The 12,480-nt window shown below is 43.3% G+C and overlaps 2 protein-coding genes across 2 annotated transcripts; both read left to right on the plus strand.

Annotated features, from left to right (window-relative positions):
• Positions 1 to 4,423: 4,423 nt before the first annotated feature.
• On the plus strand, positions 4,424 to 7,367 carry hmx1 (H6 family homeobox 1). The gene is made up of 2 exons (XM_070985756.1): positions 4,424 to 4,897; positions 6,419 to 7,367. Exons 1-2 carry the CDS (start codon positions 4,597 to 4,599, stop codon positions 7,024 to 7,026), a joined length of 909 nt encoding a protein of 302 aa, XP_070841857.1. The 5' UTR covers positions 4,424 to 4,596; the 3' UTR covers positions 7,027 to 7,367.
• A 1,332-nt stretch (positions 7,368 to 8,699) lies between these two features.
• Positions 8,700 to 10,472, plus strand: hmx4 (H6 family homeobox 4). Its single transcript, XM_070985661.1, has 2 exons — positions 8,700 to 9,085; positions 9,254 to 10,472. Exons 1-2 carry the CDS (start codon positions 8,863 to 8,865, stop codon positions 9,826 to 9,828), a joined length of 798 nt encoding a protein of 265 aa, XP_070841762.1. The 5' UTR covers positions 8,700 to 8,862; the 3' UTR covers positions 9,829 to 10,472.
• The last annotated feature ends 2,008 nt before the right edge of the window (positions 10,473 to 12,480 follow it).

Consider the following 12,480-nt stretch of genomic DNA (forward strand, 5'->3'; position numbering starts at 1 on the left):
TTGAGGTGTATTTTATTTGTTTGTGCCACAATTCTGTAACCGCATAAATAAATAAATAATATATTTGCATGTTTATTGTACGTTTATGTTCATACTGGGTGTGTGCCTCAGATTGAAGTCAGCTGAGGTCACTATACTTCACTGAGTCACTGTGGAGACCTCCTGATGTAAAGAGAGCTGTGAAATGCCCCAGAGGAGATGTGTGCCTTCCCGTCTCTGCCGGCCTGTCTCACTGCCTCCAGTGTAATGAACTAGGTCAAACTGTCTCCACCCTCATTGACTGTAAATCCCTACTGAGAGCAGTAGACTCCAGAGCCATTAATATCACACTTGAAGGAGTAATGGCTGCCATAAAATGGTGATTAGACCTGGGTAATTTCAAAATTAAAAACAGAAGACTGCAGGGGAAAATACGACTGGTTAATAATGATCTAAAGTCTGCGTTACTTGAAGCAAGAGCACACTGCATTTCAGATTAAAAAATAACAATGCTGTACTAATAGAAATGAGGGCATAAAATACAAATTCTTACAAGTATCTTTTCCTATTTTTTGTCTCATTACTTTATAAATAAACGGTCATCTGTACTTGAACAGAACAAAACTGGCTGCCAGCATAGTGCAGGAAAATGTTTTGTGTTGTTCTTGTGTGAGATTTTCAAAGCATGTGATGTGTGTTATGTACAGTCAATTTGCTCTGAAATTTAGCCTCACTGCCACCCCTCAGATGACTTCTGTTTTCTTTTGGGTGATAATAACACAAACTGTAACAGCGTGCTTCGCCGCTTACAGGCCTGGCTGCACTGAGGGCTAGAAAACACTCACCACCGCCAACTGGAGAAACATGCTCAATTTGATGCAGCTGTCTCCTGGAGCACAAGCTGATGATGTGATTTTTGCGTGGTGAAACTGTATTTCAGAGCCTTGGTAGCATGGGGGCTGCGGCTGTGGAGCAGGCCAGCAGGCCATATAAAGCAAAGGGCATGCCAGGCTGGATAAGGATCAGAGGAGGATGAGAGGAAGGAGAAAGAAAAGCGAGAGAGGGGCCTCTGGGTCTGGGCTGTCGGCCCCCAGAGCAGGAGGTGCTGGCTGGGGTGCCACATCGTTTAGACGGCCTGGTGTACACAGAGAAACCTGATCTAATGTGGAGTTTTGACACATGCAAACATGTTTTTTTTTCCTTTTTCAGGAACACCATCAAAGAGCGACATAAAACACTTTACTGAGAGCAGCCTTATATTCACAAGAGTGGTCAGAAGAAGAAGCAACATGATGAACAGAGGTGGAAAGTAACTACGTACTTTTACTCAACTGCTGTACTATTGTGTCTCCATTTTACTCCACTATAAGTGAAAGGAAATACTGTACTTTTTACTCATTCATCTAATAACTATATTGTATTAGTTACTTTAAAGATTTAGATTTTAAATCAAAAATAGAAATATTGTCATAAATTTTGTATGTCATCATTTTAGCAGAACTAATGAATCATCTCATGTCCACTCACATTTATCTTGTGACCCTTTGGAGGGTGTCTCTGGGTTCCTTTGGGCTGGCAACCGCTGGACTAAACAATCAAACTACATACAAGGTAGTTAAAACTAGTTACACCTCGAGCAGTAAAATGCTGCTTACTAACATCATTATTGAATTAATCTCATAAGGTGCAATGATTTATCAGTCACGTGAACCATTTTTTGCAGAATGAGTACTTTTAGTTTTGATACTTTAAGTACATTTTGATGACAAATTCTTTTGTACTTTTACATAATTTAGATTTTAAATGCAGGACTTTGCACCTGTGAGGAATGGAATATTTTTATATTGGGTACTGGTGATAACTGAGAAATGCAGTAGAAAACTGTGCTATTTGCTGATGTTAGTTGACAACATCTGACTGTATTTCATATGGCAACATTAACTTTATCTGTATTTCGGTATGGATCACATGGCAACAGGGATTCTGAAGTAGCTCAACTGTGCATCACACAGGGCAAAACAGAGAGATTCAGAACAAATTAGAAAATCAGCATTAGCACCAGCACAAAACACCTCCTGAGCAAGTATGTAAAGCTGTCAAATCACCTGCCTGCTGTACATTAAATATAATATATAAGACAATTTTAGGCACCTGCTGCATTACACCACCTGTGAGCAGTAAATCAGAACATTTCATGATAGCAGGAAATGACAATATGTTCTTTGTTGCAGCTGTAGCAGACTATATAGTGATTTGGGGATAATTTGGGAATTATTATCTAGCCTCAAAAAGTCATTTGGCAATAGAGCCTTAAACGTCTGCACATATCAACATATTCCCATTGTTCTTTATTTGTATGAAAGTACTAACGTGCATGAACTATAATTACATGGAGACGGGCCCAGTAAATTATTCTTATATCTAGAAAGTTAATTATAAATCATGTTGTTGATCTTTTTCTTCACAATTCATTAATGTTGTTAAGCAGCAATTAAAAAAATAAATTGTAAAAATGTCTTGCATAAATCTTGCAGCAGACTGACGCTAATTGTCACAAATTTCGTTGTCGTTAAATAACAAGTTACCTTTCTGCTGATGTCTCTTCAGCTCGCTACAAAAGACGATTTTTTTTTTTTTTTTTTTTTTCCCCCCCCCTCGTGAGGAAGACGACGACACAAACAGAGTTAAAGGCGCACCAGCCATCGCGATATTCAGTCTCTTGACGGAGCGGGATGTTATAAGACAGGTGCAAGAGCGACTGTTCAACGCAGGGCTCATGTTACTGATGTCTGCGCTGAGTGTTAGGTTGAAGAGCAACATTACCGCTGATCCTCTGTCAAAGGGTAAGTCTGGCCTTAGGGATAGAGAGAGAGAGAGAGGGGCTGGAGTTAAAGGTCACTACCGCTGACTCCGTTGAGGGACATCAAAAGCTCAAATGTCTTGCCATTTCAGCGAAAAGGGTAAAGACGCCCGTCAGCACTCATTCCAATGTTTCAGATGATCTAATAGTGATAATCTCATCTTAATCTGCCCGATGAGGGCCGCATTCACTTGAAACGTATTCGGTGAACTTGTTTGTGTTTGCACAGTCAGATAACAACCTGCTGTGGCTGTGAATCGACTACGTTCACTCCTGGAGCGCCAGTTTGGACACTTCGTTTACGTGACTTGGTTTGCATATTTATGCATATATGGACTACTTTAAGGAGGTTATTTGCGGCTTTGGGGCGAAATTTTCCAATGAACTAAAGGCCTGTTGCTCCAAGTCAAAAAGAAATGTCAAGTTAAATAATTATTTCACAAAGAAAAGCAAGACGCAACATCAAAACGTCTGATCCACTGCTGTTCTGCGCTAATCTTAATTTCTGAGTGCGACCTCCTGATTTTTTATTAGTGTATTCTACCTTGTGAAACTATAAAGCAGAAAATTACCGACAATAATCAGACTGAGGCATTCCTGCGCTGAATGCAGGCTTGGCAAATAGTCCGCCATAATTCTGCCGATAAAGGAGAAAAATATGCGGGACCTAATTAAACCACGCAGCGCTCAGCTACAGACATACAGAGCCATTTTATTTGGAGTATTTGAGCCATTACGCAAAGTTTTGATAACCTTTGACAGCTGCTGCATCTCCAGGACGCAGCGTTTGACGTGCCATTGCCAAGCCATGCATGGTTCAGTACGCACATGCGTTCAAAAATCATGACTGCGTGGTCGAACCACCACTGGCACATTATAAGATGGGCACATTGTACTGAAAACTGAAACGTCAGCGTCTTCCACGTGCTGTCAAAGGTTATCCAAACTTTGTAGCTTAAAGGTCTCGAAAATGAGGAAAACACTGGTAGCCTCGGCTTTTGCTGCATTCCTATAATGGTATAAATGAGCACACACACACACACACACACACACACACACACACACACACACACACACACACACACACACACACACACACACACACACACACACACACACACACACACACACACACACACACAATTGACAGGCTCCACTGTCCTTCCCTGCCAGTTAATTGCTGACGGTGAGCCCTCCTATGTCAGAGTGGACCAGGGGGGCTCGACCCCGGGGATGGCTGCTTCCCTGGCGGATCAGTATTTTGATTTGCACTCTAATTGACCCAAAAAAAAAGAGTGCCATACCATGAACAGAGGTTTTCTCCTGGCTGCATAGCCTCGAGGGGACAGGCCTGCACGTGAACACACACACACACACACACACACACACACACACACACACACACACACACACACACACACACACACAACAGCAGCAGCAGAGGCTGACGCAGAGAGACGGCAATTCTCCTTTCCCTGGAAAACCCCATTTGCCATTGCGCTCGTCCAATCGCTGGCTGCCCTCGGCTCGTTAAGCGTTTGACTTGACGTTTCACTGTACTTCTGCTTCCGTCTCCCTGTCTCCCTCTTCTCCCGCTGGCACCGAGGAGATCCCCGTCCCATCTCCATTATGACTCTTCGTCCGATCACAGCGCAAAAGCAGCAGAAATGACTGCTTGGACTATCGGTTGCCGCAACGCACAATCGAAACCGGAACCGTTTGGCTTTGCCGTAAAAGCAGCGTGAAATCGGGAAAACATGCAGGAGAAGCTAACGGACAACCAGACTCCCACCTCATCGAGGGCGTCGTCGTTTTTTATCGAGAACCTACTGGGCAAAGGGCGGAATGGGCAGGAGTCGATGTCGAATAGCGGTCGCGGGGAAGCTGCTGTGGAGACGGTTTCCATCGGCCGAGTCCCGAACGCACATCAGGCCGACACCAGCGCGTCAGCACCCGATGGCTCCAGTTCCGCGGCTCGGTCCCCGTACAGAAACTCGCCGTTGCAGTGGTACCGCGGGGGGGCTGCCTTAAACTTCAGAGCGTTGGAAACATCACACAGTGAGTACACAGTAGCTTTATAGGTCCTGAAGATAGATGATAGGAAACAACCACATGCAGTAAATTAAGCCGTGGACAGCCTGTATGCGACATTAACGCAGGACGCAAAAGGCAGTTTGTTGCCGCTACTGCTGGTCCTGTTAGCAGGGGTGTAATATATGTTGGTGCATTCAGTTTACCATCCTTTTAATTCATGTACTATAGTCTTGCATTAACTGATACACAAATTAAGTCCAAACGGGAACATTATCTCATGACAACAGAGACTTAATGGTAAAGAACAACAGTGGGTGCTTATTGCTTAGGTCTCCGGTTTCAGGTCATATTTACGCAGCTTTTATTTGAAACCAGGCATCTGTGATTGTTGGGTGAAATTATTCACGCCGTCAGGTCGTTTATTTATTAGTGTAAGTTTATTACGGCGGCTTTATTAGAAGCATATGGAGTTAGTATTGAAAGCCAGCCTGGAACGTCGCACGCGGTTACTCGCTTCATTAAATAAAACCAACAAAGTCAGGCCAAGTCGAGTGCGGAGCCTAGACTCCACTCCTCTCCTCTCCTCTCCGTTTACCCTCAATGAGCTCATCGAGCTTCCCAAACTCGTTAAAAGGCTACCGTGCACTTGGTTTGCAGCGCGTGTTAACATTCAGCAAATCTAGGAGTAGCAGCGATTTGTAAAACACGAATACGACTGAACGTTTTGCATGTCTGGTCATCATCCTTTAGTTAGTATAATACCGGAGGATATTTCATGGATGCCTGTCATTAAGAGATCCGTATACTAATCTAGAGATTACGCACAAATGCCCAGCATACAACCCAAAGGAGATGCCCAGTGTTGCACGCCAATATGATGTTTCTACGCACATTCCGTGACATTTGTGCCACTCACAAGCAGCCTCACATCAAAACAAGGTGCCCCTCCCTTTGGTGTGTGCACCCAGATACATCGAGAGTAAAATCCCATGATCCAATATCATCACCACCCTTCTGTTCACAAATGACGGCAGCTCCTGGTGCCTGCACAGTACATCTGTATCAACTTGTTGGATGTTGTTATTATTACGTTATAAACTGCAAAGGTCTCGCTGGATTTCTTTTGCAGACTTTTGTATTAGTTACAATCTTGTCAGTGCCATAATTGGGCCTGGCACCACCACTACCACCCTATGTAGATCGTGTGTTATGCAATCCAATACAAGGCTTTGCCCATGCGCACCCCAACATTCTGGCAAAACGCATTAGTATTTAAAGCCAAGCTCATTTAAAAGATACAATTCATGTAAGTTAAGTTTCTGTGCTTTTCTTGCGGTGCATCATTTTTTAAAATGTCTTCATTCCAGCGGCTGATTTATTCCGCTATGCTTCAACACTTTAAGGTAGATGGGAAAACAGATTTTTATTTGTTTAATGCAAAAATCTATCAAAAAGCTGGGCGGAGAAATGTAACTATATGGCACGTGTTTGTTTTTTCTCCGTTGTTCTTTATAAAAGATGTCACGATGTTTTCTCTCCTTTCAGGTCCAAGAGATAATACCAGTACAGACGACCACTGCTGCTCCATGTCGACCAGCGACAGATGCTCCCCTGCCGTGTCTGAGCCGATAACGGAGGGCAGCGACGAAACCGACAGGAAAACAGGCGACAGCAACCTGACGGACGACAACGAGGACGCGCACAACGTCTTTGACGCACGGTCAGAGCAAGACGCATCCTCGGACCCGATCCCCAACCGGAAGAAGAAGACTCGGACCGTATTCAGCCGCAGTCAGGTGTTCCAGCTGGAGTCCACCTTCGACGTGAAACGGTACCTGAGCAGCTCGGAGAGAGCGGGGCTGGCTGCGTCTCTGCACCTGACGGAGACTCAGGTCAAAATCTGGTTCCAGAACCGCAGGAATAAATGGAAGCGACAGCTGGCAGCGGACCTCGAGGCTGCACACATCCCACACTCGACCCAGCGGATTGTCAGGGTCCCCATTCTGTATCACGACGGATCCTCAGGTTTCAACCTGAACGGACATCCAGTTTCTCCGCCCGTGGCGGGCTTCTCCAGCTCCATCAACTACCCTCTGTCCTCGTTTGCGCACTCCATGAGTATGTTAAGATCGCAGATGACCAGCTTGGTGTAAAGACGGTTGGTGACTGATATATCAAACTGCTGGTTAATATCATGAAGTCTCCCCGTTCTGACTGAATCGTGCAATAACCCACAGAAATCTGCAGGCTGCATCCAAAGACAACGAGCCGCAGAGACCGTAATAACAACACAGAGACGAATCCTTTTTATAAATCTGTTCAAGGGTCTGTGCTTCTGTCACAGAAGAACAGCTAAGAAGGCAAGGCCGAGAGCAAGGAGGCCGAGGCTGCCCATGTACTGTACTGTATGTTTGAAGACACGCATATTTTTGAAAACTTTTGTATTTAAAGCCACGAATATTTCCAACTTTGTCACTTTTTCACATAGAGAAATAAAAAAAATCAAGCACAAACTCTCTGCTTTTCTGTTGTTTATACGTCAAATGTCTCTGCCAATCACAAACATGCACGCTTACACAGAGAAGTGATAATAAAGAGTCAAGTGAATCCATATGTGACACAGCGAGAGAGCAAAGCAGCAGGGACCTGTGTCTCTTTTCGGAAATGACAAAGTTGACCTTTTCTGCACTTCTACAAGTTTCTGCCACAAGCAGGCTGTTCTGACTGTTTTCTCATTGGTGTCCATGCCAGCTGAGCATCTCGTTGATACAACAGAACATACAAATAAATATATGTATATTCAATGATCATCGGCTATTATTTAAAATCAGGGTACAACAATGCACTGTACAGGCAAGTCATCCACAGTTTAGTCCCGTTATAATAAACTATAGGTTTGTGGACCTTTTAATATCGAATATCCAATCAATAAGTTGGAAGGTGTTTTTGCACCATGATTTTGAAGAAACGAAAGAATCTATATGGCAAAATAAGTCAAAACGCAATATGAACGTGTTGTTCATGAATTCCTTAAATGCATGCATGCCACTTCAGTGATTCCGACTTTTCAACCTGCTGTGGATGTAAGAAAAGAAAAGAAAAGAAAAGAAAAGAAAAGAAAAGAAAAGAAAAGAAAAGAAAAGAAAAGAAAAACACGGTATAAACACGGCGCATCGGCTAAGCCCAATAAATAAAACAGGCCCACGGACTAAGATTTGAATAAAATGACAAGGCACGACAGTGATTTAAAGCCATCATTTTTTACACCTCACCGATTTTAAATAAGCTTAAAAATGTCTATGACTTGCTAGTTGGACTAGTTGGACTATAAATACAGTAAATCATCCCAATAAAGAAACGATCATTTTGTGAATGCAACATGGCATTAATGTGTAAAAAGCTATTTATGTTGGTATGAGAGAGAGAGAGAGAGAGAGAGAGAGAGAGAGAGAGAGAGAGAGAGAGAGAGAGAGAGAGAGAGAGAGAGAGAGAGAGCAAGCTACGATCAAACCGATCGTCAATGGCCTCGCGGCGCACACTCAGTATGGTGTGAGACAACAGTGAAACTAAACTATTCTTTATTTTCCTGGGGGACCCCTGCAGGGCTCCGGACCCTGGGTCTCCCTGCAGCAGATGCATGAGGATGATGGGGGGGAGTTCGACAGGAGTGGGGGTGAGTGGATGAGAGGGAGGGCATAACAACGCTCTCCTCCCATCCCCTCGCTGTTATTGGACCATACTGGACGCTCCTCTGGACCAATCAACGAGGACAACGCGCGCTCCATCCGGTGTGCGCAGTAACGGTGCGGGCAGAGCATCGCCAGCCCAGCAGTGTCTGCTCAGTGGCTGCTGCTATGGTGCGTAGAGCGTCGAGAGGTTAGCGGTCAGATTGACGTCCCAGTTTAGATTTAGTAGAGTCGCGGAAGTAAACAAACAAACAAACAACAACAACAACAACAACACACCTAAGGACTTAAGCTTTGGAGAATATGAACAAAGTGGATGCACCATGCCGACCCGCCGCCTCTCTGAAATTCACTATTGACAACATCCTCAATCTCAAGACAAGCGGGAGGAACTGTGACAGCTGTCACCCCGCCGGACAGCAGGATGACTCGGTCACGGCGATGCGTAAAGACGGTGTCCAGAGGCACGACGAGGAGCACGAGGCCCAGCAGAGGCAGGACCAGGGTAGCAGGCTTAACGAAAGAGGTAAGAGGGTTTTGGTGTGTTTGTAGTTGGTGTGGAAGGTCTATAGAGACCGTCTGTTATCTGTGTGCACCATTACGCACGACTTTCATGCGATGATTGCACGTCAGTGTAACAGCAGAGTTGAAACTTAACCACAGCGCGTTCAACGAAGTGTCACATTGTTCACAGAGTTAATCATGGACTGCAGCGGGGCAACGGAATCGGTCATCATCAGCCGCGGAGACCCGAAGAAGACAACGGAGGCGCGCTTCGACAGCGGAGACAGCAGCTGCGACGACAGCAGCTCCACCACAACGGCCACGGACCCCCACAAAGGAGGCGGCCCCGCCAAGAAGAGCAAAATGATAACGAAGAAGAAGACGCGCACTATTTTTTCCAAGAGACAGATTTTCCAGTTGGAGTCTACCTTCGACATGAAACGCTATCTGAGCAGCGCAGAGCGCGCCTGCCTCGCCAGTTCCCTTCAGCTCACGGAGACCCAGGTGAAAATATGGTTTCAGAACCGCAGGAATAAATTGAAACGGCAAATTTCGACCGAAATCGACGGACCTGTTAATGATTTTCCCGAAACTGGTAAGCCCGTGGTGGTGGGGCAGCTCCCGGCCTTGTACAAAGAGAGCAACCTGCTGGGGAGATGCCTGCTGCCCATGCCTCTGCCCGTTGTGTACCCGGGCAGTAGCACGCCTTACCTCTGCTTCTCAAACGCCAGCAAGTACTTCAGCCTGTATGACGGGGACGTATGATCTTTTCATTAATTCCCCACGTGATATAGACAATTTTTGGTGGTCTGCTGCCAAGTGTCAAGCATTTACGGTGTTAAGACGGTGGGCCGGACCTAGGCGTTACTGTTCTGCGAGTACAGCGGCAGAGGAGTAGTTACATATCACTTACAAATAAGCTGATTCGGTATTATTTATTTTTCAGTCAAAGCTGGTTTTTGTAGGCCTGACACTAAATCTGCTAGACTTACACATAGCCGTTTTTAGGAAATAACAGGCTGAGCTAAGGATAGCCTGGGGGAGGCCTAAAACATTACCAATCCCAACATTTTAGTGTTTACATGACTTTACTGTTATTATTATTGTTATTATCATTATTACTATTACTACTACTACTACTACTACTATTACTATCAACAACAGCATTTCCAGCAGCTTAAGCCACCAAAGAAATTACAATAGCCTAGCTATTTGCATGCATTCCCTGTATCATAATGAATTTTGAAGTACTGAAATTATCTATGTATTTAAATGAATGTAATTAACAATTTATTCTGTTTCACGCATGTCTATTTTTTCTGAGTATCATACTATTTTTACTTTATTCCACATTTGCCTATAGGCTCATTACACCATTTACTGAAATTGAAATTAAAACATCTTCATTCAAGAATATTTTTTTTCAGAATTGATTCAGTACTTTGAATTGAACTTTTGAATTTTTTTCTGTTTCATGCAGGTTTATTACACAAAATTGCAGATAATTAGGATATGCTGTATGTTCAGTCAGTTTATTAATCAGTAACCAGTAGTTTTTACAGTAGCTTTTTAATTTCAGCATAAAGTGCAACATGGATTTTAGATTTTAAAAAAATATATAAGAGTTGTTGATTGAACACAATTAACAGCTCACAACATATCAAAAGTTAAAAAATCTTAAAGCAAAAGTTTAAGCATTTGATGCCAGTAAAGGCCCCTTCATTAAATAACACAATGCTTGTTAATTCAATAGGCCCCACTTGCTTGTAGGCAAACACTCCTGCTTTGTTTCTCTGCAGAAACTCAGGCCTCAACAGGTTTTAAACAATGGCTGAAGTGTATTTTAAGCTGGGAGCAAAGGACTTTGTATAAACTGTAAAAAATATACAGAAATTCAGCAGCTCTTATAAAATCAATTAGTAACAGCTTTATATTTTAAGCAGAAAGAACATGAGCATTTAAAACCTGCAGTAATGTCAGTAAGTCTGGGAAAAATTGTATGAAATGGTGAGTGTCGATATCAAAATCAAAACATTTATCTCCAACTGTTCATAAGCAGCATTTTCATGATATGAACTAAACATTATTGTATATCACATTGGCAGTATGACTGGAGACTACTTTTGCTCCTCCTTGGCAAACTAAAAGCATTTGGAAAAAGACTGATCCATGACCACATACAGTACATGCATGCAGGTCAATGTGACAGACGGGAGGTGAGACCCTCCTTCTAAGCCTATGTGTGAAAGCTCCTGGATATTTGAGCCATATTCATATAAAATACATAACATTGCAAGCAAGATGAGACTAATTTTTTTTTTTTTTTTAGAGGCGAGGTGAGCCTCCATCGTTAGTCCCCAAGTTTCTGTGTGAGACGGCATCTAGTTCCTCAAGCTCTCTGCCTGAACCGAGGCCACTCTGCTGTCCGAACACAGCATATAGACCAATACACCAGCGGCCTCATAAGCCACATAATTTAAAGTGTACACTATGGTAAACTGTGCTCCTGCTCCTGTGAAGCCAAGCCAAGGCTCATTCCGTATGGACCAGCTTCAAGGCAGATGTATTACTAAAGACTTGGGTTTGCTCTTTGGAAATACATCTCAGGCTCCTGAGTGAGTGAATGAACGCACCACACTAATCCCTGAGAAGAAACAGGGTAATTGGCTTCCTGGATTTCCTGTTTCTTTGATGACATGTCTTAATTATCACATCATCTGCTTTGTGGAATGTGTAACTTTCCAACTCTTCATAATGTGGTCAAGGAGAACAGACCAGGAACATAAGAGGAAAAGTCAGAGACCAGTAGTGACTGCTGGATACACCCAGGAGGTTCCAGCCCATTTCGACTGTAATCAAACTGACAGTCAAAGAAAAACAATGGACAAAGCAGCAAGCGTCAGCTTCAAAACCTAAATATGTTTCTGTGACTGGTGATATAACCTGCACATTCAGGATGTACACTAACCTTTATGGTATACTAATATAGGCAACGTGATATGAGATAATTTTCAAAAACCAAAAATCCAAAACATTTTTGAAAAATACTGGCTAAATATGACCAGATATTTCATTTTGAAGTTTGTTTTCTTTCTTAACTAAACTTACAGTTCGTATGGCTGTCAAAGGAGACTCACAAATCTAGCATTTAAAAAATCTCAAATGACTGTGGCAGTCTAAAAAGCTTCACAGTGTGAAGATGTGATGACTGGAACCTCATGACTTTGCAAAGACCAAACATAATGATTCGATATTTCACTAAGCCCTGCAGGGAACTGGTTTCCCCCCTCGTGCCACAAAGTTTAATAACCTTGACTTGGACATCAAGATTTGTTAGTTAGTAGAACAAAACTTGATCCAACTTGTGGTTTGAAACAAAATTGAATTTAAATGTTCCTGCATGAATTCCTGTATGAC

Source organism: Chaetodon trifascialis, chromosome 2 (genome assembly GCF_039877785.1).
Source record: "Chaetodon trifascialis isolate fChaTrf1 chromosome 2, fChaTrf1.hap1, whole genome shotgun sequence".
NCBI lineage: Eukaryota > Metazoa > Chordata > Actinopteri > Chaetodontiformes > Chaetodontidae > Chaetodon > Chaetodon trifascialis.